This window comes from Lygodium microphyllum, chromosome 15 (genome assembly GCF_053477565.2).
Source record: "Lygodium microphyllum isolate KBCC chromosome 15, Lygodium_microphyllum_v1.1.10, whole genome shotgun sequence".
NCBI classification, from domain to species: Eukaryota; Viridiplantae; Streptophyta; class Polypodiopsida; order Schizaeales; family Lygodiaceae; genus Lygodium; species Lygodium microphyllum.
Genome location: NC_141149.1, coordinates 105557144 through 105581578, shown reverse-complemented (window position 1 = coordinate 105581578; position 24435 = coordinate 105557144). Strand labels below are relative to the sequence as shown.

The following is a 24435-nucleotide window of genomic DNA, read 5'->3' as shown; positions in this document are numbered from 1 at the left end:
CTAGACTCGGCTAGGACCTCTGCAACCTCCTTTGCTATCCGGTCCCTCCTGTCCCACTCTCTGGTCCAAATCTTCTCTATTTGTCTCGTCACCTCCTCCCTCCTATAGAATTCAATTTTAATGCTACCTTGGGCATCCAATGTAATGTTGCAATGCTTAAGGGACTTCTTCAATGGCAGCTTGATCTATCTTGACTAGAGTTGATTTAGTTTCTTGGCTTTAGGCAAATCTCTTCAATAACGGTGCTTTGACTTCTTTTCTTCCTCTTTGATTTGCTCGGCCCAAATATCCTTCTCTGGTAAAACCACATATGAAGATTGTGTTTCCATTCCTTTGTTTCTCGGGCTATTGGCACAATTGGACAACCCGGAATGCTTTTGTTTTTGATTCTGCATCTAGGGGTGCAAATTCACATTGCCAAGTTGGAAGGTTTGCTACATTGACAATTGGACCATATTTAGTACACTAATCTCCTTTCCAAGGAAGATTTGGTCCCTGGGCATACTGTAATCTCCCATACTTCTTTGCCATGTCTTTTGTACTCTTTTAGTCATTCAATCTTATGTAAAAGAGAGTTTATGCACGATGCCCTAGAGCCATCCTGCATCTTGTAATCTTGTAATCTTATACTTTTTTTGTAATTAATACAATTACCTATTATTAAAAAACAAAGAGAGGAGACTTGATCCCTTCGCATATGGCAATTTCTATTGCTTCTTTGTTGTGACTTTTGTACTCTCTTAGTCAAGTGACTTTCTATAATCTTGTAGGTATTTGATATAATATAAATGACTCATTATGAGGGGGGGACACACACACACACACACAAGGCCAATGTGGCCTATGAGACAAAATCCAAAATACATCAATGTCTAATGTCATTTCATCAACTAAGATAAAGATAACATTAAAATAAGTGGCATATGAAACAATGCGAATAACTTTACAATGTGACTATGCTAGAGTAAAACCATGTCTACTGTTGTCCCATTGGTAGAAAGAAAAGAACACCCAAATTTGATAGAACTATGTACAAAAGAATGTGGTGGAGACTGTAGGTTGTAGTTGATCTCAAGATTTGCACATGATCTGAGCTATAATGGGGTCCCTAACTGCTCCACTAATATGCCGGGTGTTGAGTCTTTGGTGTCTCGTGATAATGGCTTCTATTTGATTGTGATGTGGCCTCCTCTGACGTGGTCCTGGTAGATTGGGTCATTGTGCTCGATGAAGTAAAATGGCTCTATCCAATGTGCCTCCATGGCATGGAATGGGAGGTGTTTGGTGGGGTGGCTTTGTCTCTCCAAGGCCAAAAGTAACAGTAGGGTTGGATTTGTGAAAAAAGTCTATCACTGCTCTCTGTGTGGGACCCTTTGGGTGAGCTTGCCTCTTGTCTCATAGTAGTGTTGTGCAATGCCTCTAAAGCTCTAGGAGTAAGAGACCTAGGCATCTCTAGTGTAAAGAAATGCCCTAACATAGAAACATTGATAAAAGAACACAGTTAGGGTTACGGTAACTCAAAGACAATGAACACAGTAAATAAATGAAGTGATATAACTACTGAATAATACGATGCTCATGCAGCAAACACACTATGCAGTGAATGAATATTGAACCTCGAACTCCTGTATCTCAAGGATCGGGGCAGGGGTAATGAGCTGGAGAGTGTGTCGTACTCTGAATGTATCCTGAATCGCAGCAAGGCAGCCTTCGGATGTCGAACACTAGCGAACGCAACAGTGAGAAGTTAAATCTGATGTAGACAGCAGTGAGTGGAGAGAGAGAGACTAAAAATGCAGGCAACAGGTGAGAGAAAGACTAAAAACGCAAGCAGGACAGCTTGCAAGGAGAAAAAGACTAAAAACGCAGCCTGCAGGAGAGAGAAAGACTAAAAACGCAGGCAGCAGGACTGTGATGATGTGGTAGACTGTACGGCAGCAGGTTTGCATAGGAACAACAGTTGCCTAGCTGGAATCAGCTCCAAACTCCGTGAAGAGGGCTGGAAATTAGGCGCCAACTGATGGAGACAACAATGGACAGCTTCGACTGAGATGTCCTCCGCGAATGGGTGTGGGCAGCAAGTTGAAACACCTGAAATTTGCATAAATGAAATTAGGGTTCTAGATCCTCTCCCACTTAACTCTGTCGATCCACTCCCCATTTCAGGGTTTGAAAAAAAATAAGCCTAAAATAAGCATATTTTGAGGTTGTTTAAGTGGGTAAGTGCATTTCTTAGCACAATACCCCCTCTTAGGCCCAAAATAGGGCTAGAAAAGTAGGCCAGCCTAAATTTTGATTTATCCCAAGGCGTTCCATCCCAAAGCAGCCATGACATCGAACAAAGGATGCACGTCGGCTGCCCACTGGCCTACCAAGACTATAGAGGCGATGGTTATCTTACCAAGGGAGCCCAAGTGATCACCCCAGAGAGGCTAGGGCATCGGAACAAGGGTGCACGACGGTTGCCCAAGGGCCTACCAAGTCCTACAAAGGCGGATGGAAACAATAATGAACTTGTTTGTTTGTTTGTTTTTTTTTTTTGTGGTTATTTGAAAAGTGTGTTGAAAATACATAAGTAATATAGGGGCAATAGCCGATTAAGTGACAGATAGGAAAAGATAAAGAGAGTTTTAAATCCAAGTCATTCACAAAACTAGCAAGCCAATCCCTCACACTGACTAGGATAAGTGTCTAAGAATGATAAATGTGTGTGTGTGTACCAATCATGTGGTGAATATGGGGAGAGGAAAAAAAGATGATGGTGGGCTTAGCAAGATAAGCAAAGCAAGCAAGCAAGCAAGGTTAGGGAAACTGCCTTTAGGAGAACTGCCATGTGTTATGCCACGAATATGGTGGATCCTAGAGTCGACTACTCCAAAAGACCGAAGAGGGATAAATGCACATAGATGCATGTTTATACGAACAGAATGCCAGTGCATGGGATAATGCAAAGGGAGATGCAAGATGTCATGCTCATGCAATATGCTATGCAATGGTGTCACTTGGACAGTGCCCTTGTAGGGAAATTGTTCACTTGTCCAAGTGCCCTTTTACAATTAGTTCATCCTGACAGTGTGGATGAAGTTACAAATGCCCATAATACAATATAAAAGAATAAATGAATGTAATGTTTAAAAACTGTAAGCATCATTATTGTCACGATTAAGAGTAGAAGCCGCCCCCTCTCAAACTGGAAGGGAAACAAGAGGGAAGCACCCTCTCCCTGTCAAGCTGAAGAAGTAGGGGAGGGTGCACCTAAGCCGATCCTGGGTAGCAGGTACTGAAGAACCGGCCGGTTGACCGCTTGGGTCAAAATGTTTGTAAAATTATCTGATGAAGGCACAAACTCTAGGGGGATATTGCCTAGCTCAACCTACCCTCTGAAAAAGTGAAGGTGTACACCAACTATAGGAGAGAGACAAGGAAAATGAAGTGCCGCCAGTAAACTCCTCAGATAGATGGCCTCAATGGTGGCATCGAAGAGAGTTCGGTACTCAGCCTCGGCCGAGGAAGCTCCCACCGTCTCTTGCTTACGGCTAGACCAAGAAATGGGAGCCCTGCCCAAGATAAAGAGGCAGCCGCCATGGGAACGCGGAGTGTCAGGATCTCCTGCCCAATCAGAATTAGTGTACCCCTGCAAACATAAACCGGAACCATATGTCAGGCCATAAGAATAAGTACACCATAAATAACGCAACATAAGAAGACATGCAATCCAATGTGACATTCTAGGTGCTGTGAAATACTGACTGAGTATGCTAATTGAGTAAGCTAAATCTTGCCTAGTGTGAATTAACCAAAGAAGTTTGCCTACAACAGAGCAATAGGTATGTTCATCGAAGGGCTGTCCTAGGGTATCCTTCGACAAGTGGACATTAGGATCAACAGGCATGGCCATTGGCCATGTCTGATTTATAGTGTACTGTTCCACGAGCTGAAGTGCGTACTTCTGCTGTGACACATAAATACAGCCCCCAGAACGAACTACCTTCATCCCCAAAAAATAGGACAATAAACCAAGGTCTATCATTTTAAATGTAGCTTTAAGCTTAGCCTTAATTTCCACTATGGCAGCAGAATCTGAACCTGTGATGAGTAAGTCATCAATGTATAGCAGGATATAGCTAACCCCCTTTGCAATAGATCGAACATATAAGGTCGGGTCATAAGGGGTAGAATGGTATCCATGAGTCTGTAAGAACTCATCCATCCTATGGAACCAAGACTGCGGCGCCTGCTTCAACCCATAAAGAGCTTTATGCAAGTGGAATACCTTATTCCTCAGGTTTCCAGAAGGAAAGCCTGGTGGCTGCTCCAGATAGACCTCCTTCTCAAGAAAACCATTTAGGAAGGCACTCTTGACATCCATCTAATGTAGCGGCCAACCGTGGTGAGCGGCTAGTACGAGTAGCAACCGAAAGGAAGTCAACCGTGCAGTAGGGGCAAAGGTTTCTTATAATCAATACCATGCTTCTGTCAAAATCCTTGCACTACAAGGCGAGCCTTATACTTGTCTAAAGTCCTATCAGCTTTTAGCTTAGTCCTAAAAATCTACTTTTTCCCGATGACTTTCTTGTGGCTCGGATGATCCACCAATGTCAAAGTCTCATTTCGGTCAATACTCTCTAGCTCCTTTTCCATGGCCGTTCACCATTGAGGGTGCTGAAGAGCCTCTTGCCATGTATTTGGCTCAGAATGCGCTATGTAATCAGCTGTAAACAATGATGCAAATGACGCCTGAGGAGCAAGCCAAGCAGATTTTCTAGGTCCCTCCGGAGTGGAATCTGGTGGGAGGATCCCTGAATCCCGCATGGTTTACTGGTACCAGCAAGGTAATGGGACTCACGAAGGGGACCTGGGAATTGAAGAATCTGCGGGAAGGTCAAGAGTGGAAGTAGACCAGGCTCAGTAGGCAGGATCTCAGATGATGTAGAAGAAGGAATCAGATCAGAATCCGGTGCAGAAGACTGCACAATATCCCTCTCATCAAAGACAACATCCCACCTAACGATCACCTTGTTCGTTCGAGGATTGAACAAACAATAGGTTTTTGCCTCAAAAGAATATTCCACAAAAATAAGGGGATCAGCTCGGGGAGTGAGCTTTCCTATCTTGTCATCAGGCGTGTGTGTATAGGCACGACACTCGAAGACTCTGAAGTGGGAAATAACAGGCCGAGAGCCAAAGAATGCCTCATACGGGGTCTTTTGAGGAAGAGCTGCAGTCGGCACCGTTTAAGGATACACACCGAAGTGTTAACAGCCTTGACCCAAAGGCGCTCAGGAAGCTCTGCTGCGAATAGCATAGAGCGTGCCATTTCCATGACTGTCCGGTTCCTACGCTCTACGACTTCATTCTAAGAAGGGGAGTTGGTAGAGGTGAGCTAGCGTGAAATGCCATGCTGCTGTAGAAACTTAGAGAACTCGTGGGAGATAAACTCACCACCGCTATCACTCCTCATGCAACCGACACGATGACCAGTCTAGTTATGAACCCAAGTAGAAAAGTATGTGAAAGCATCGAACTTATGCTTGAGGAAGTACACCCACATGTATCTAGAATGATCATCCACTATCAAAAAGAAGTACAGTGCGCACGTGCTCATATGTGCATACCAACACTGTCTATCTCCCTCAACTGCAAGCTTCCTTGAAGACTCCAGCACTAGTCTAGGATATCGGTCTTTAGGGAGTTGCCATATCCTCTGGAGGAAAGTAATTGCTTGGAATAATGCCTCAACTACCAAGGGTGCAGCGCCTAATTCTGCCCGGATGATCTCTTGTGGCACTGAGGCTTTTGACCTTATCATACATGCTAGCATCATGACCAGCGGTCTTTCCATGTGTTCCCAGCCATCATAATGTTGTGCTTCCGGTCCATCACAGTTCATAATGGCATCTGTCTAGTATGATAAAGGCTTGGGCTCCAAATGGCTGCCCCATAGAGTAATGTGGGCATAACTAAAGTGTCAAAAAGCCACAATTTGGTACGAGGCTCCTGAGGCTGTGTGTGAACACTACTGCTCTAGAGTACCCAAAGCTACATATGCCTGTGCAAGCCTAGCCTCTGAAGTCTCCTTCCATGAAAACTATGGCCCCTTGAAAGTGATCCTGAGGTATACATATTGTCTAACCATTTCCATAGGCTGATTGTCATACATAAAGTGGTGCTCTGAGTGTGTCACCCAAGCTGCTGAGGTGTTAAAGACCATGATTTTAGTCTTTCCAAGATTAATCTTGAGACCTTTAACTTCACAGATAACGTGCAATGCATCTAGATGCTGTTGTAGTCCCTCTGGTGAATTTGAGATAAGCACCATATCATCAGCATATGACAAAATTGGTATCAGTATGTTGGCTCCCATACCACCCCATCTCTGCACGTAATTACAAATCTTGTCAATGTACAGTCCAAACAACAAAGGAGAGAGGGGACAGCCCTGCTTTACGCCCACCGTGCTAGAGACTGAGTCTGTTGCAGGCACTCGTACTCTCCCTGTCACAATTTCATACAATGCATAAATACACCACTACATATCCTCTGGGACCCCAATGGCTCGCAACCTTTGCATGAGTCTTGCATGTGGCATAGTATCAAAGGATTTGTGGAGGTCCACAATACAACAGTAGATCTTCTGCCTCCCTAATCGTCCCTCCTCAATCAAGGCCCTTAGCGTGAATATATGGTCTAGCATATTGTATCTGTGGCCAGCTTGTCTTGTAGACCGTATTTTCTTTGTTTCAGCCCACCAACTCAACTCATGCTCCACAATAGAGGCATATATCTTTGCTAGCATATGGCCAATCATAATAGTGTGGTAGTTGTTAGTGACCAATGGATCTCCACTCTTAAAAATTGGCACTATTGTGTGGTCACACCAACTTATTGGAAACCCCTCACATACGGTTCTATTGAAGAGATTCGCCAAGATAGGGGCCAATGCATAACATGCATGTGTAAAATGCTATGCCACAAGGCCATCTTGATCATGTGCTCTCCCATTCTTCAACCTCCAAATGGCATATCTCACCATCTTTTCTGTAAAGAAACTGCATTTGTGTTGGCCTAGAGTTTGATGGACAGGGTATCTGCTCTTGTGATGGAACATTGTATAGTGCCTTAGCATGTTCATGTCAAACCATAGGTGAAGTCAACTGAATTGGGGGTTGTCTCCCTTGAAATTTCCCCCATGCCCTCTTGCTGTCTCTCCTAAAAAAGAGCTGATACATCTCTAACTCTAGTTTGGCTAAATAATCTCTCTTCTTTTTTCACACAAGACGATGAAAGACATTCCGTGCCTGCTTGTGTGTGCATGTCCCTAGTGTAATATCCCTCTGTAGGCGGGTCCTAGTCTGCTGTCTGCACTCATCATCATACCAAGCATTTTGAGGGGCAGTACAATTGCATATTGCAGTAGGGCCCATCTTACATGGGAATGCCTCAGAAGCTGCAGCTTGTAAAACCTTAGCTAGAGATCCAGTGACATCTTCCAATGGTTCATGTTAGTCTAGCTAACTTAAGCCCTCTTGTACTGCATCACTATAGATATGCGACGTTTGCTCTAGAAATTCATAATGTGGGAATGTGTATGACTGTGTGCATGTTTCTTGTCTTTGACTACATGCTAGAGTAAATTTTAGGATCGCATGGTCGGCCGCTATACTGATCAGCTTATCACATATCTCAAAATCCTTAATTTCTGGAATTAACGCTTGTGAGCCCATTACATAGTTCACCACATTGGCCCCTTTTTTGTTGTTCCAACAAGTAAAAGTATCCACTCACGGCCATCTTAATAGGCCATTTAATATAGCCAATCTATAAGCACTTCCCAAAGCTAGCAGATGGGATCCATATGCTGTCACCTCCTTATCTTGAGATGTCATGGCAAGCCCTAGTTCATCCAATGCCAATTCCTTAGACATTTCATGTTCAGTATCATAAAAGGCAGACTGCTCACTTCCTGTTCGAGCATTAAAGTCTCCCACTAGTAGTATGTCCCCCATACTTGCATATCTCATAATATCTTCATGTAGTACTTCAAATGGTGATCCCTCCCTAGTAGCAAATGTTGAAGAGGTAGGTGGAAAGTAGCATACCGCAACATATAGATCCATGGGGTGCCCTATTCTTAGCCTTACCCACATGTATCTAGCATGCACATCTTGTGACACCACGTGAATCATGTCTTGGAGGCTCTCACAATAAAGAATAGCCAACCCTCCTGACCCCCTAGTTCCTCTTGGTCTACAGGGTTGAGGTCTGTATACGCTCTCCCATTTGTATCCCACAACATCCGGTAATCTAGAATTTGTACACAGATGTGTCTTTGTATACATAGCCATATCTATCCCACGAAAAGTGTCCTCAAAATAACCTGCATCGAGTCTCATTGAACCATTACAATTCCAAAGGGACATCTTTAACATGTCATAGGCCTTGTATCGTCATTGTGACCTCCATTCTGCTATGATTACTCTGCCATCTCTATACACAACATACTTGCCTTCTTTACGTGCCTCCAACACTTTTGGCATGCAAGCCCTTCTATGCTCTAACTGTGCGGGTGTGAGATCCTCATTGAGGTAAATCTTTTCACCCTTCAAAGCCTTTCTTTTTGATAAGAAGGCCCTTTTGCTACCCATGTCCCCAAATTTCAATATGAGGATCCTGACCTCTTTGGTCATTTGGATCACCTATCCTCGAAGCATCCATAAAGCATGTCTTGTATGCACCCATCTCAGCACAAAGTGTTTTAGCGTCCTCTTGGGGGTTTTCTTTTTTAGCCCACCCCACCACATGTACATGCAATGCCCGGAGTTTCCTCTTTGCTTCCTCCTCTAGTGTTGCATTCATCATTTCTACTTTGTTCTGAGGCACCCCTTTATTTCTTTTGACTACCTCGGTCCATTGTGCATTTTCATTCACTTTTTGCTGAACATTTTCTACTTTCTTTTCAGCTCCCTCTACCACATTCACCCATGTGTGCATGTCTTTTTTTAAACTTTCCACCTCTTTATTTAATATTGGTGCATCTGGCATTGTTGTTTGTGCATCCATCATTGTATGTCACTAATTCATTCTTACATGACTCTAACTGCCTTTTGAGTTCAGCAATCTCCATGTCCTTGGCTGCTATGCATGCATTTGTATCAGATTTCAATGCATCCATATCTGCTTTCCAAGCATCCCTTACCTTTTTCAAGTTATCTATCATATCTATTTGCAAGTCAGCCTTGATTTCTTTATATTTTGCATCATCCCAGCCGTTAGTGCATGATTTCCTATTTGCTTCTACAGCATCACTTAGTTCTTCCCTGAATGTCTCCTGCAATTTTCCATATACATCTTTTTGCTTTGTATCCATGTCATTCATGACTTTTTGCTGCACGTTGCCACACACCCTCATGCACGCTTTCAAGTTTGCATCCATTTTAGCATTCAATTCCTTTCCCCATGTTTCATGCATTGCATTCATGTCACTTGTCACCTTATCAAACATTGGCATACATATTGCTGCAATCTCAGCTCTTATGAGGGCTTTCATGTCATCCAAACCATTTGTTGCAATCAGCCTTTGCATCTTTGTCCATCACTTGGCACTTGTAGGAGTTGCATTTTCACGAGTTCTCCTTCTATTTTGTCATAGTAGAACTTTTTGTCCTTGGTGGGGGTCTTGTATTGCCCTTCTCATGCAGTGCCTCCTGTGGTTGGCCCGATTGGTTGTATATCAAGTTTGGTATCATGTCCATTGGTTTCTTTGTTAGTAGTCTCTGCCATCTCGCAGTTTAGGACAGCCGCTCAGTGTGCTTGCATTGATACTACAGGCCCTTCCTAAACAACTGCCAATACCTCTGCAGCTTCCAAGGCAGCCAAAGTCTCCTTGTGCTTGCAGAGACGTCACTTTGCAGGATAGTGACCTATCTCTCCGCGCAAAGATGTGCCCCTACAGAACAATGCCTTTGCAACAGTGCTGTCGGGGCCCACGTCAAACACGTCAGCACCCGGGCAGTCATCCATGCCAGCATCCAATCGGTCCTCACACAATCACACAAACACGCCACATCACAGCATCCCATCACGTCAAAGAGAGAGAGTCCACATTGTTGAAGTCTCCTCCAAAAATCCAGGAGTCCACCTCTGGGAGTCCTGTTGCGATCTCCACCCAGAACCTGCTGTGTGCCCTAACCTCAATAGGGGCATAGACATTGAGGACTCCAAGGCACGAGTCCCCAATGTCCAATCTGATCCTCCATAGAACCCTCCTTGCCACATTCTTCCCGTGGTCCCGTACACAGGCAGTGAGGCTCGGGCCAATAGAGGTGCATACACCTCCACTCTTGCCATGGGCACCGATGGCGTGCTCCCAGTAAGTGTGTGAACTACCTAGGAGTGCCTTCCCTACACGTTAGGCCTCAGCGGGAATGAGCTTGTGCTCCTACAAAAGTAGAATGTCGATCGGTCCGGGCAGGCTGTAGCTCCTGCCGAACAATACACTTCTTGGAACCACATGCCCCACTGTAGTGGAGACTATTCACAGTCCACGATGCAAGATGTAAACCCATAGGAAAACCTACGCCTGACCAAGCAGACATCTATTCAGTGTGGAAACTGTTGACAAAGAAGAAGAGCTATGGGGCATGCGGATACGCTTTGCTGCAGCTTGGACAATGAACTCCATTTCCCCATGGTAGCCCTCAGCCATACCTTGGGGATGATAGATGCACCTCGTGGTACCATCAAAGCATCTATCAGCTAGGCTGAGAGGTGTGACTCTGTACACTGGTAGAAATGGGCCACTTGTGCCAGGGGCCACTCGATCACATCCATCGGAGGTCTCCACTGCGGAGGGGCTTGAAAGATAATGCTTAGATGTAGGACCTCGGCCCCAACCCACCAATTTATGTCCATCATACAACCTGGCCATTGCTGTGAGAAGAGTGCTAGTCCTCCTCCCATCCACTGGGAGATGTGATCTACCACCTGATTCTTCACCTCCTCTATTGCTATCATCATCTAGTCTCTTGTATGAGAGGTTTGAAGGAAGAACGCATAGTTTGGTCCATCCGGTGGTGCTAGTAGATGGACCTTGCCCCTCCTTGATTTGCGTACCACAAAGATTCCCACCTCCAGAGGTAGTGGGAACTCTTTGCGCTCCGCAACTCTCAGGTGAGACCATGGACCATCGCAAAAAAATGCTTGTGGTAGCAACTGTGCTTGTCTCCGAAAAGTGTGACGGGCGGCATGGATAGATGAGCTGGTGGCTGTGTTGGGGGAGGGGGGGCGCTAGGCTGTTGGGGATGAGTGGAGGATGTTTGCGTATGGGGAGCCTCCCCTCCTGTGGAGGGACTTGGGGTTGGGGGGGGGGGGGGGGAGGGGGGGGAGAGGGTGGGGGAGGGGGGGGAGAGGGTGAGGTGGCCTGTGATGCCTCCGTGGGAGGTGGATGTGGAGGCTTGCGGTCCTGCCGAGTGGGCCGAAGAGAGGGGGGGCCGTGTGGTGTTGTGCCGGGGGGGGGGGGGGGGGGACGCTTACCCTCCTGCTCCCTGTTGCTGTGGCTATGTCTAACGGGTGGCCCCCCTACCGTCTCCCTCTTTGTCGTCTCTGGACCCGTGTAAAGCTGTCCACATCCACCTGTGGGCTTGTCGACGAAGCCGCCTTGGCTTCGAAGCATGTGCAATCTGCTGCCTGATGCCCAAAGTCATGGTGGCAACACAGGCACTGCCTTGGCTGCCCTGTCACAATAACCTGCTTCCTGAGGGAGTGTCTGCTTGCCTCAATCTCCAGAAATTGTGGTATATTCTTCGTCTCTTTCACTGTCACCCGTACCTTTGGGACTCCTACAGTTGTCACTGTGTCCACGAAGGAGGTGAGAAGGACAATGCCGAGGAGCCGTCCAAAGTCCTCCACTAACTGGCGATACTCTACTACCAATCCAAGGAAGAGTAGAGTGACCGGATGTCTAAGGAACCTGTTGTGGAGCATGAATGCCTCCACTGTGAAACCATTGTACCAGGAAACCATATAGATGACCCCCTTCGTGGAGGCATAGGGTGAACTGGCCACTAGCTCACGGACTGCATTTGACGAGGTGAGTTGTACCATGAAGATCCCTTGCCCCATGAGAACCGCCTCCACGATCTGCACTGTGCCAATGTGTAGCGTGGAGTGAAGCCAATCTCAAAGCCGGGCCCTAGATGGGGAATGCCCTACGACCTGACCAAAGATCATTGTTTCTTTTAGCTCCAGCACTGTGGCACGAACGACTAAGAGTTGTTCCTCAAAGAGGACAACGTGCAAGGTGTTTGACTAGGGGGCACTTGCAAAATGCACAAGCGTCTAACCAGAGGTTTCCATTGCGCGTCCCTACTGAGAATCTACCAATCACACTACTGTATTGTTGGAGGGGGGAGTGTTGTTGCAAATGGAGGGAGCAACCCGCGGGGGGGGGGGGGGGGGCGATAGCGAAGGAGAGGATTTTGTTTTTTGATGGTGGTGTTGGCACCGGGCGCCCCAGATGACGGTATGGGAGACTTGCAGGTAGGTGGCCACAAGGTGAAGGAGACTGGGGACAGTGCGGGGGAGCAACAGGGCCCCAGGGGGGGGGGGGGTTAGTGACTAGGCATGGGGGCAACATGGAGGAGGCAGCGCGATGGAGCGGAAGACTGGCGGGAGGGAGAGGCGCAGCGCGCCGCAGGGAGGGACAAGCGAGAGGAACGGGGGGGTAGCGGGGGGTGCGATGCTAGGTCAGTGGCATGACGGGTGGGAGCCGTTTGTCAATACTAGTCAAGAGCAGAGACTGGAGCAACCTATCTGCTTCATGCTTTGGAAAAAACAAGGAAATCATATGGGCCAAGTGTGGGTATCATTGTGACATGTGACTACGCCAAAACGCTTGGGTGGTGCTGCCTTATTGGATGTGAAAATCCACATGATAGCTTTGAGGTTTGCTCTTTTAGAGGCTTTGTGTGTTCAACATCACCCTTGGACCGATATTGCCAAGTTTTTATGGAGGATGTGGGCATTTCCTATGGGCACACTACTTTCTAGGTGTCATGGTGGAATATCTTGAATTCCACCCAATTGTTTAAAACTTCTAAGCCTATTCTTCTCACCCACTTGTTTGCATCATGGAAGGACTCTCTTCGCCTTATTGTAGGCACCCTTCAGACTTGAAAAAGGAAGAAAATTCTTTGTAGACAAAGCTATTTGCTACTTCTAGGTTGCTTGACTTGCATGACAAGAAATTGCAAAGGGCTAAATTTAATAGGATGGCAAGATTGGGCCTGAAGACAATCCAAGATCTTGTTATATTGGGTCGGGCAAGGGTTTATTCTTTCCACTACATTCGCTAGTACTTCCAAATTTTGGATCTTGTTATATTGGGCCGGGAAAGGGTTTATTCTTTCCACTGCATTCGCTAGTACTTCCAAATTCTGAGAGGTTATAGGTTTCTTTGGTCCAAATTGAGGAACTGCGTTTAGAGACACTCTCCCTTGCCTACTCCTTTACCCTTGTCATCATGGTTGGATTGGGCTTTTGTGCGACCGCATGATTTTCTGAAGTGATCAACTAATCAAACTTACCACAAAATGATGGAGGATAAGAGATGGATGTCTAAAAAAACTAACAAAGTTTGGTCAGTGCATGAGAGTGTGGCTAAGTGGAGGGATCACGTGCTTCACTTATGGAAGTCAGAGGTTCCCTATTAAGGGAAGGTTTTTCTTTGGAGGCTTCTCATTGGGGGTCTTCCCATAGGCAATGTGTTGCGAGTCCAAAAGATATCCCAGGGCAGATGCATCTTGTACTTCTTGTGATGAGACACAAGTTCATCTTTTTATTTCTTGCCCAATTGCCAAACAGGTCTAGGACTTCATTTCGAGAGTGTGGACCTCATTGACAGGTCAAAGAATGCTGATGTGTTCTTGGGTCCTTGGCAAGGTTGCAGTCTCATCATCCTTGCCTGTTTCACTTCATGCGATGAAGTGCTCTTTGGCACATCTAGTGGACTAGAAATGCCTTTATATTTGATTTGGCCTCGGGTATCCGTGGCCATGTGGGACAAGTGCAAGGCTTGATGTTATGGCAGATTTCTTCTATGATTTCAGCTGGCCTTATTATTGGAGAGGTGGCTGCTCCATGCATGGACACTATTCGTTCCACCCCTATTGTACCATCTTTATGATCCCCTTCCTTTGTGGAGAGTTTTCGTTCATACATTGTGTTCTTTTGTTAGCCTTTTGGCTTTGTGATAGCTATTTCCATTTTGTGTGGTTGGCGTGAAGGCCTGATGTATTTATGAAAAGCCTATGATTGTGCTATGTTGGCCAGAAGGCATCAGGTAAATATTTCTATACATTAATTCAAATTTCTTCATGAGAGAGAAAGAGAGAGAGAGACAGAGTACCGATAATTTTAAGATGAATATCTCCTAGCATTGCATCAAGCTCTTTTGTCTTGGATGTCCGGTAAAAACATTCTTCTTCGTCACAACTTCCACTAGCAAACTATTGTAATTTTCAGTGTACAAGTATAAGATACGATACCATATGCTACTCTTAGGTTCTTCCTGAAAACAGAATTCTCAAAATAGGACCGAAATAAAACAAGACTCATAATATTCTCAAGTATAAAACGAGTTTAACATCCATGGCATTATTGTCAAGAGCAAGATCGAGAAACAGATTATTGATATAAGTTCCATATATCTCTCATATAGTAGATATAATAGTTTATGACAAAGGAAAAAAATAAGTTCTTGAGTGCATCTAATGAGACTGAATCAAATCTAGACAACCAAAAATCCACTACATGCATATGAAAGGGTAAGAAAGCCATATAGATGTCATAAATTGCTCTCGGCAAAACCTATATGTGCCTTACGTGCATGCTTGAGGGGAGTCTCAAATCTTTCTTCTTACTTTTGTCATGGTTCCAAAATGTTGATTTTGTTGAGAAAAAGCCTAGCTAGCCAAGAAAGTTGATATCCCTCTCTTTTGCAAGAGAACAAGCTCACTTTTGTGTGGTTGTCTAAAAGGTACTTGTAAGGGGATCTTTCACTTAATGGGGGTACTCTATCACGTCCATAGCTAGAGAGGGATAAGTCCACACATCAACTAGAAATTGCAGAGTCTTCATGTTTTTGTTGGACACTATTGTAGCAAGTCAAGGACTTTAGGATCAAGAGTTCCTTAACATTGGTACATCAATAGAGGTTTGGACTGCCTGAGGAAGACTCTAAATTTTTAGAGGTGATTTTGATAACCTGGAAACCTTATAGACTTCATGATTGGTTATTATCTTAGGCCTTGTAGTAGACATTCCTTTTCGTTTTATAAATATGTTATATTTGGAAATCCGTTAAAAAGCTAATAGTTTTACTAAGGATTTTTAAATGAGAATTCTATCTTCATTGGAAAAAAGAACCACAAAGGCCCTGGAGGATCAATGACACACAAGCTGAGTTCCCAAGTATTATAGAGAATAAACAAGAGGGATGGGATATGTTTCTTTTTGTAGTGGGAGACTTAGATGCTAGAGAAAGCCCATGTTCTTGGGAGGGAAAAGTATCTAGATTCACTTGTGACTATGGGATTTAGTGGTAGCCATACTAAATGTTTCTAGGTGAGAGATTTCGGTTGTCATGAGGCACATGGATGGGTCAACTTGCAGTACCACCTTCTTGGAATATGTTGCAACCACTTGGTTTCACAATGAAATTTAAGGGAATATTGTTTCTAATGTTCTATGACATCATAATCCTAATATGAGTATAACCTTACCTCTGCACTAACCCAAAGGACATGCCATAAATGGAGTGTCATGTATGATGATTATTCTAAGTTCATGCAAGGTCATCTCTTGCAGGTTCATAACATCTGGACTGCCAGGACAACTCGGCGCCACTCTAGTTCACCCTCACTATCATTGTGCATGGTCAAACACATGGATAGAGAGGTCCAAAGAAGCAGAGATAGTTTGAGGGATGATGGAGTCGTCAGAGACCTTAGAACAGTGGCCCACATGGCACCACCTCAGTCTCCTAAGGGTCTTTGCAGGCACTCCCCTGGCCATGTCAGAGTTAAAGGTTCCACAGCCCCAATTATAGAAGCCCCTCAGACAAGTGGTGCAGCCCAATGACTAAGAGGCAGTCTAGACACCAGCAGATCACCAAGCTAAGCTCTCACAGCAGCTGATTCCATCACAGGTGCTTGATAGCCAGCAGACATGGAATGTGGCTGCTGCATAGGAGGCTGAGCAGGAGATGAATGACTCTGATGCATAATAGCGGACCTTTTTCTTTCTTCAGATAAAAGTGAAAATTCTATTAACACACCTTAGAACAAAATGTCCCAAGGCAAAAACCAATAACAAAAACCAAAAGTGAAAATTCTATTAACGCACCTTAGAACAAAAATGTCCCAAGGCAAAAACCAATAGCAAAGCATCCCTGTAAGGGACTTCCGTATCAAGAATTATATAACAAGGGGAAGTCTATTACAAAGCTTGAGTCAGTCGGGAGGCCTATAATGCGAAACTATGTCAGTCTGGAAGAGGAAAAAGGTGGCCAGAATCCCATGTCCTAAGAAAAGCATCTCTCCTTTTCCTCATAGTCTCCGAGCTGCCATGTATTCTCTCCCATCTCCCATGAAGAGTATGCAGAGTCTTTGTCCAGATCTTGGACCCCTGTGTGCTAGAAAAAGAAAGAGTGAAATCTTTCTTGGTCTAAAGCTGTCCTCCAATCTCCTCCAGAAGTCTGCTACAAAAGGTTATGATAAACCAGTCCAGTGCTTAGCTGCAGCTAGTACTCTGGTCCTGCTTATCTGTATTCTCCTCCCCAACCTAGTGGTATAGCCAAATAAGGGGACATCCTGAGGTATCTCTACAAATGGATCTCTCCATACCCACTCCCCAAGATCCCACTGAAGCCTCCATAGCAGCCTCCTATATGCCCAATGTCTCCATCCATCTTAAGGGTTTGGGTCTAAGTACCAAGTCCTATGACAATGAGCCACAACTCTAATCCTTTGTCGAGAGCATCCTGTGAACTCTAACTGATCTAGATCCTCTTACCTAAGTCTGCCATCCATCTCTATTGAAAAAGTAAACACACTCTCTCCACAGGTGGCTATCACTGCAAGAAGGATCTCTCCTTTGGTAAAGAGCCCTAGCCATGTCTGATCTGTCCACAGGTACCACCTTCCCGATGCTCTCCATTATGACTCTGGTCCCCCTTGATACCTCGAAGTTTGTGTCTTTGTATATGGGTCAGCAGCTCCAGAAAGGAAAACCACTCCCCCACAGTAGAAGCTACCCATGCAAAGAACCTCCCCAAAGATAGGAGGATCCTCTCTCCAATGGTGTGGCCTCACTCTATCTTGAGCAGCTGATTAATAAGAAGTGGCTGTCTCAACTTCTCTTCAACACTCACTAAGTCAATTTGATGAAGTCCTCTAGATACTGATCTCCATGCCCTTGTAATAGATGCAGCAAATCTGACCTTAAAACTATTCCCAAGCCATGTAGCTTGGATATGCTGAAATAGCCTGTGTGTGCTAGGCTGCCACAAATCTCCATGAGTAGGAACAATGATCTTTGATCTCCATGACAGTAGCTTCTTCCATGGATCCTCACCAGGAATAAGGCCCCTCACAATGAGCTTTACCATCAGTGCTCTACTCAGACTATCTGAGTCAATAATCCCCAAACCACTCCCAGATCTAGGCTGGATGATAATGTCCCATGCTACCTTAGCCTTCATAGGACTACCATCTCCACCTAACCAAATGACTCCTAATGAGCCACTTCACTTGGCCAAAGCATGACCTAGAGAAGGCCCAACAAGAAGTTATCTACCACATGGTGGCTAACAGAACTTGATTTGCAACTATCACCCTACTTGCTAGTGATAGTCCCGATGTGCTCCAGTGTAGTAGCTTTTGTCTTATGCTAAATAATAAGGGTGCCAATTGCTGCTCTGACCAAATATCAATGCCTGCATGGCAGCCCAGGTATCTCACAAAAGTGCCACAGGGGACCCAAGTTAAACTCTCATGTGGTTTCCAATCTACCTGCCGAGTATCGCAAACACAGAATCCATAGGTTTTTTGCCAATTGATAAGAGCTCCTGAGGCTCTATAGAAGACTTCCATTGCAGCTACAAACGCCCTAAAATTCTCCTCATCTCCATCCAAGTAAACAGATGTGTCATCTACAGACTCTACGTCCAACAACTCCTCAAACTATGGAATGGGAAATATCATGCCTCGAATACATGTATTCCTATCCCTTAGGAAGAAGCTGATAGCCTCTACAACAAATAAGAACAGGAGAGGTGCAAGGGGGCATCCTTGTCTCACTCACCTTTGAATACTGAATTTGGCACCTTTGGTCCCACCAATCAGGATCTTTTTTTTCAAATAAAATGTGGTTGATTATATTACTCAAAAAACTGATTACAACGGAGTACTCATGCTCAACACACAAGCTGGAGCTGATGAAAAGTCACTGATACATCATATATACAAGCCTCTCAAGGTGGTTTGGGGGGATGGGGGCAAGAAGCCATGGAGGGGGGGTGTATTGCCATCTGGGTCTGCCTGCTTGCATCACCAAGAACACGTCCTAGCCACCCCAAGTGCGCATGAAATGACATCGGAGCTCTTGACGGGCCCTGGACTCGCCCTGCACCTGATCCCACCGGCCTCGAAGGGAGTGGATGATGGAGGTCCAGACCTCTGCTGAGGTCGCCTGTATTGAAAGTCTCTCTCCGCCGAAAGCCACCTGACACCGCGCCTTCCATATATGCCAACCAGTAAGACTCCCTATGATTTCCCATATCTCAGAGCGGTCTGCTATGGGCTCTAGTACCTGGAGGGTGGGTAGAGCCTCTAAACCCACCATTGTGCATGACCCTGCCTCGATAATGAATATCGTATCTTGCATCCCAGCCTCATATAGAAGGTGACGACCCTGGCTAACCGCCTGCCAGCAGAAAGCTCCCCAAGAGATACATCCAAGGCTGGGTGCTATGCGGCGAAGGATGCGGCATACTCCTCTCCATACGAGCTGTGTCGCCTCACATGACCAAAGGCAGTGCTTTGGGGTTTCCATAGACTGCTGTGTGCAGCGCTTACAAACTCCCTCCTTCTGCATCTAGGCAAGCCAGCTTCCCACCGCCAAGCCTCCAAGTGCCACCAGCCATAAAAAATATGATACCCTCCTCGGCCTCTAGTAGTCCCATAGGCGGCCTTAGAAGGTCCGTCGGAACGGCTTCGTGATGCTGTGCTCTGCCGAGTGCCTGCTACGTGACGGTGCCCAATCCATATCCTCCTGCATCAGTACGTGTCTGCCAATCCTGGCGGTGTACTCTAGGAACCTCGGTGGCTTCTTGGCGACCATAGCGGCCGGCCAAAGCCACTCTCCCGGATCCCACTCTAGCTCATCAAGTGGCCGTCCTTCCCAGATCCAGAGACACCACTCCCTAAGCTCCTGCCAAAACACCAAAGGGTCCAGCCGCCATGTCTTCCCCTGAAGGCCAATCACCTGGATCCTCTTCCATGAAAGGACAGCTATCCCCTCATCCTGCTGCCCTTTGTCAAGATCCAGACGCCCCCCCTCTTGCACTGTGAAAAAGGTCCCAGGTGGAGCGCAACCCACTCTTCCAGCCACGTGTAGGGGGATCCTTGTTGGTGAAAACCTAACGGCCCATATGTCCCCGGGCTCTATCAGCTCTCATATTGGGGGAGCAAGACATTGCTGAGGTATTGCTGCATCTATCTCCCTTCTCCTGAGCTCCACTCCTCGCTGGCAGCCTAATACTTGCTGCTGCACCTCCTTGTCTGCCATCCTGTACACCTCCCGGCATGTCCTGATGGTACGAGCCGGGCCAGCCTTCCAACCAGCCCACTAGATGTGGGGGCGCTCGCCAATCTGTGCCCCTTCCGGGTCCCTGACGTGGGGGTTCCAAATCACCGGCTGATGGTCTATCTCCTCTTGACAACTTGGGGGGCTCTGGATTAGGGCCTTATGAAGGCCCAGTCACACACGGAGCAAGCTGCATAGAAAGGGTGATCTGGGCTGACGTGAAGAAACATCTCAGGGATGTGTCCACTCACCACCAAGCCTCGGTCTACAAACCTGAAGGCCCTCTTGCAATAGGACCTTCCACGTCTGCCGTCCCGGTGTGAGGTCACGGACAACTAGCTTGCCCAAGAGGGCCATACTCTGATACTCTGGGTCTATGATCCCAAGCCCTCCCTCTCACCAATGTCGTATGATGGTCACCCATGCCACCTTGGCCCTGGAATCCCTGGAGCCGCCTGACCCGGACCAAAGGAAATTCCGCACTAGGCAGCGAAGCTGCATTACGCAGGAAGAGGAGAAGCACAAACACGAGGCGATGTACCAAGCTGTCACTAGGAGGACCTGGTTAACCACCAAGGCTCGGCTGGCTAGTGAGAGGCGAGCTGTGCTCCACTAGGTCACCTTTCTTCAAATAGAATCGAGGATTGGAAGAAACTGCTGGGCGGTAGTGATGTCGAGTCCCACCTGAAACCTTAGGTACTGGACGGTCTGTCCTCTGCTCACCCATCTAAATCCCAGGTGGACGCCCCAATCCGTGCTAGATTCCGGGTCTGTGAGGAAACCAGTCAACTTTCGCCAGTTGATTTTTTCTCCTGCTGCAGAACAAAACACCTTGAGAGCCAGCCTCACTCTCTCTAGCATCAACTCGTCGTCCTCTATGTAGAGCGCTATATCATCTGCATACTCTGAGTCTAACAACTTGGTCTCCTTTGTTACTGGAAGTCCGAGGCCACGTAATCTACTTACACATGAACTGAGGAAGTGAGACATCGCTTCTGCAAAGAGAAGGAACAGGTACGAGGCCAGGGGGCAACCCTGCCGGACCGATCTCTCCAGCCAAAACTCCTCCCCTCGCCTACCTCCTATGAGAACCCTACTAATGGCCGATCTGTAAAGTGCGGAGAGCCTGCAAATCCAAGCCTGGGGGAAACCCAACCTCACCATGGTGCCCTCTAGGAAATCCTAGTCCACCCTGTCATAGGCTTTCTCAAAATCCAAGAGTAGTACGGCCAATCTCTGCCCACTGTGCTGGGCCGACTCTGTCGCCTCAAAGAAGGTGAATACATTGTCTAGGATGCTCTTATCGTGGACAAAGCCTGCCTGTGTGTCATGTATGATGTCTGGAAGCACGGGGCGTAGTTGCCTGCCAATCATCTTTGCCAGCGCCTTATAGGCCAAGACAATAAGGTGATCGGTCTCCACTAGGGAAAGCTCCAACCGGTTTCCCCCTTTGGGGAGAAGACTAAAAAGGCTAGGAGGGAGCGTCCCATCTCCTTTGTGACGAGGGATGGGATGTTATCCTAGACCTTCTGTCTACATCGTTGTTCTCTAGCTGAGGCTGTCTCCTGCTGGAAGAGGCGACAATAGTAGTCAGTGGCAATCTCCATCACCTCGTCTAGGCTAGAACGGGTCCTCCCATACTGATCTCGAAGGCTGCGTATCTGCTCTACTGAGGTGCGAGGCTAGTGCACCTCGAAAAACTCTCTGCACATTGTGTCCCCCTTTCGCACCCAGAAAGTTGCTGAGATGCGGAAAGAGAACTCTGAGTGCCTGTCCTCTAGGCCAACAATGGCTGCTCGCGCGCGCACCTCTTATGCGTGGAGAGTGGGATCCCCTCGTGCCTCCTGTAATAATCTCTCCGTCCCTGCAAGGTCGTGTTGGAGTGCTCTCTCCTCCTCCCAACTTTGCTGCTTGGCCTGTATGGCTGCCTCTTGGTAGATTCTGCTCGACTCAGCTAGGACCTCTACAATCTCCTCTGCGATCTAGTCCCTTGTGCTCCACTCTCTAGTCCAAATCTGCTCTATCTGTCTTGTCACCTCCTCCCTCCTATAGATCGAGTCAGCGATCCGATAAGATCGTGTATCTAGGGCAGATGCTAGGGGATCTAGTGTCAAGAGAACCGGGCAATGATCGGACAACGTGGTGCCCGCCAACTGCCCAATCTCGCGTCCCCGAGACAACGTGGTGCCCGCCAATTGCCCAATCTAGCCTCCCCGAGAGCCTCCCCACTCTCCCCCGAGAGCCTCCCCACTCTCCCACATAAAACCTGTCCAACCGCTCTAGCAGGACTCCACCTATCCACCTATATCCCCAAGAGAAGTCCAGTGACCTCTCCCTCCGTGGAAGGCAGGGTCTCTGCAGGCATCGCGTGCTCCTACTGCCAGTAGAAATACCTCCCATGCCTCCTGCTCCTCCCCGGCCATGCCGTGGTAGTTTCTCCCTCTGCCCTGCTGGTCCTCCAAAGCCTCCAGGTTGTTGAAGTCTCCTCCAACAATCCAGGAGTCCACCTCTGGGAGTCCTTCCGCGATCTCCACCCAGAACCTGCTGCGTGCCCTAACCTCTATAGGGGCATAGATATTAAGGACTCCAAGGCAGGAGTCCCCAATATCCAATTTGATCCATAGTACCCTCCTTGCCACTATCATCCGGTGGTCTCGTACACAAGCGGTAAGACTCCGACCAATAGAGGTGCATACGCCTCCACTCCTACCGTGGGCACCTATGGCGTGCTCCCAGTAGGTGTGCGAGTTGCCTAGGAGTACCTTCCCTACTTGCTGGAACTAGGTGGGGGTGAGCTTATGCTCCTGTAGAAGTAAGATGTCAATCCGTCTAGCAAGAGCAGGCTGCAGCTCCTGCCGAACAATCAATTTCTTGGAACCACGTGCCCCACTGTAGTGGAGGCTATTCACATTCCAGGATGCAAGGTGTAAGCTCATGGGGAAACCTATGACTGACCGAACAGGCATCTGTTCGGTGTGGAGGCTACTGATGAAGAGAAGCTATGAGGCATTCAAGTACACTTTGCCGCCGGTCTGGACGGCGAACTCGAATACCCCATGGTGACCCTCGGTCGGCGGACCCTAGTGGTGATAGATGTTCTGGGTGGTACTATCAATGCATCTATCAGCCATGCTGAGAGTCGGGACTCTGTGCACTGGTAGAAATGGGCCGCCTGTGTGAAGGGCCACTCGATCACATCCCTTGGAGCTCTCCACTGTGAAGGGGATCGAAAGATAATGCTCAGGTGAGGGACCTCGGCACCGGCCCACCAATTAATATCCATCATGCAACCAGGCCACTACTGTGCAAACAATGCTAGTCCTTCTTCTCCCATCCACTAGGAGGTGTGGTCCGCCACCTGACTCTTCAACTCTTTCTATATCTGTGTTGTGGTCCACTTCCCTGAGTGAGAGGACTGAAGAAAAAAGGCATAGTTTCGTCCATCTGGTGGTGCTAGTAGATGGACCTTGCCCCTTCTTGACTTATGAACCACGAACATCCCCACCTCTAGAGGTAGTGGGAACTCTTCCGCTCCGCAACTCTCAAGTAGGACCATGGGCCACTGCGGAAGAACTCCTGTGGCAATAGGTGTGCCTGTCTCGGGAAAGTGTGACGAGCGGCAAGGGTGGATGAGCTAGTGGCTGTATGGGAGGGGGAGGACTACTAGTGCGAGGAGGATGTAGGCATGTGTGGCTCATCACCTCTTGTGGGAGGAGGGAGGGAGGGTCTGGGGGGGATCACCTGAACCAAGTGCGGATCAAGGGGAGTGCTCGGTACGGGGGGTGGTGGGGGGGAGGATGATCGAGGGATGGTGGGATGGACAGAGGTACATGGCGGGTGTTTAGGGGGGGGGTTTTGGTGGCCTTGGAAATGGAGGGCTGTGGACCAGGGTCAGTGGGGGGAGGGGGCGCATGGGATGTGGTGGGAGGTGGGTGTGGGGGTTGTGGGGACTCAAGAGAGGTAGTATGTGGCGCGGGTGGTGGATGTGGGGGGCTGTGGTCTTGCCGGGTGGGGCGGGCAGGGGGGGCTGTGGAGTGCTCTGTCGAGGGGGCGTTGCTCGCCCACTTGCTCCCTATTGCCGAGGATGGGTCTAAGACGCTGGCTGCGCCCCCCCTACCATCTCCCTCTCTGTCGTCTCTGGACCCATGTGAAGCGGTCACCGTCCACTTGCAGGCTTGTCGGCAGAGCCATCTTGGCTCCGAAACGCGTGCAACCTGCTGCCTGATGCCCAAAGTCGTGGCAGCGCAAGCACTACCCTGGCTGCCCCGTCACAATGGCCTACTACCTAAAAGAGTGCCCGCCCGCCTCAATCTCTAGGAACTGTGGGATATTCTTGACCTCTTTCACTGCCACTTGTACCTTTGGGACTTTTGCAATAGTCATTGCATCTGCAAAGGATGCGGGAAGGATAGTGCCGAAGAGCCGTCCAAAGTCTTCCACCAACTGGCGATACTCTACCGCCAGGCCAGGGAAAAGAAGGGTGAGCAGGTGCCGAAGAAGACTGTTGTGGAGTGCAAATGTCTCCACGGTAAAGCCATTGTACCAAGGGACCATGTATATGACCCCCTTCGT

At 47.6% G+C, this 24435-nt stretch overlaps 1 protein-coding gene across 1 annotated transcript in view; it reads right to left on the bottom strand.

Annotated features, from left to right (window-relative positions):
• Window positions 1-24435, bottom strand: part of MSH5 (MUTS-homolog 5) — a 271881-nt gene that overhangs the window by 46098 nt on the left and 201348 nt on the right. The window contains exon 20 of the mRNA XM_087694530.1: window positions 14405-14504. Coding sequence (XP_087550656.1) covers window positions 14405-14504 — 100 coding nt within the window. The remainder of the gene's footprint in view (window positions 1-14404; window positions 14505-24435) is intronic.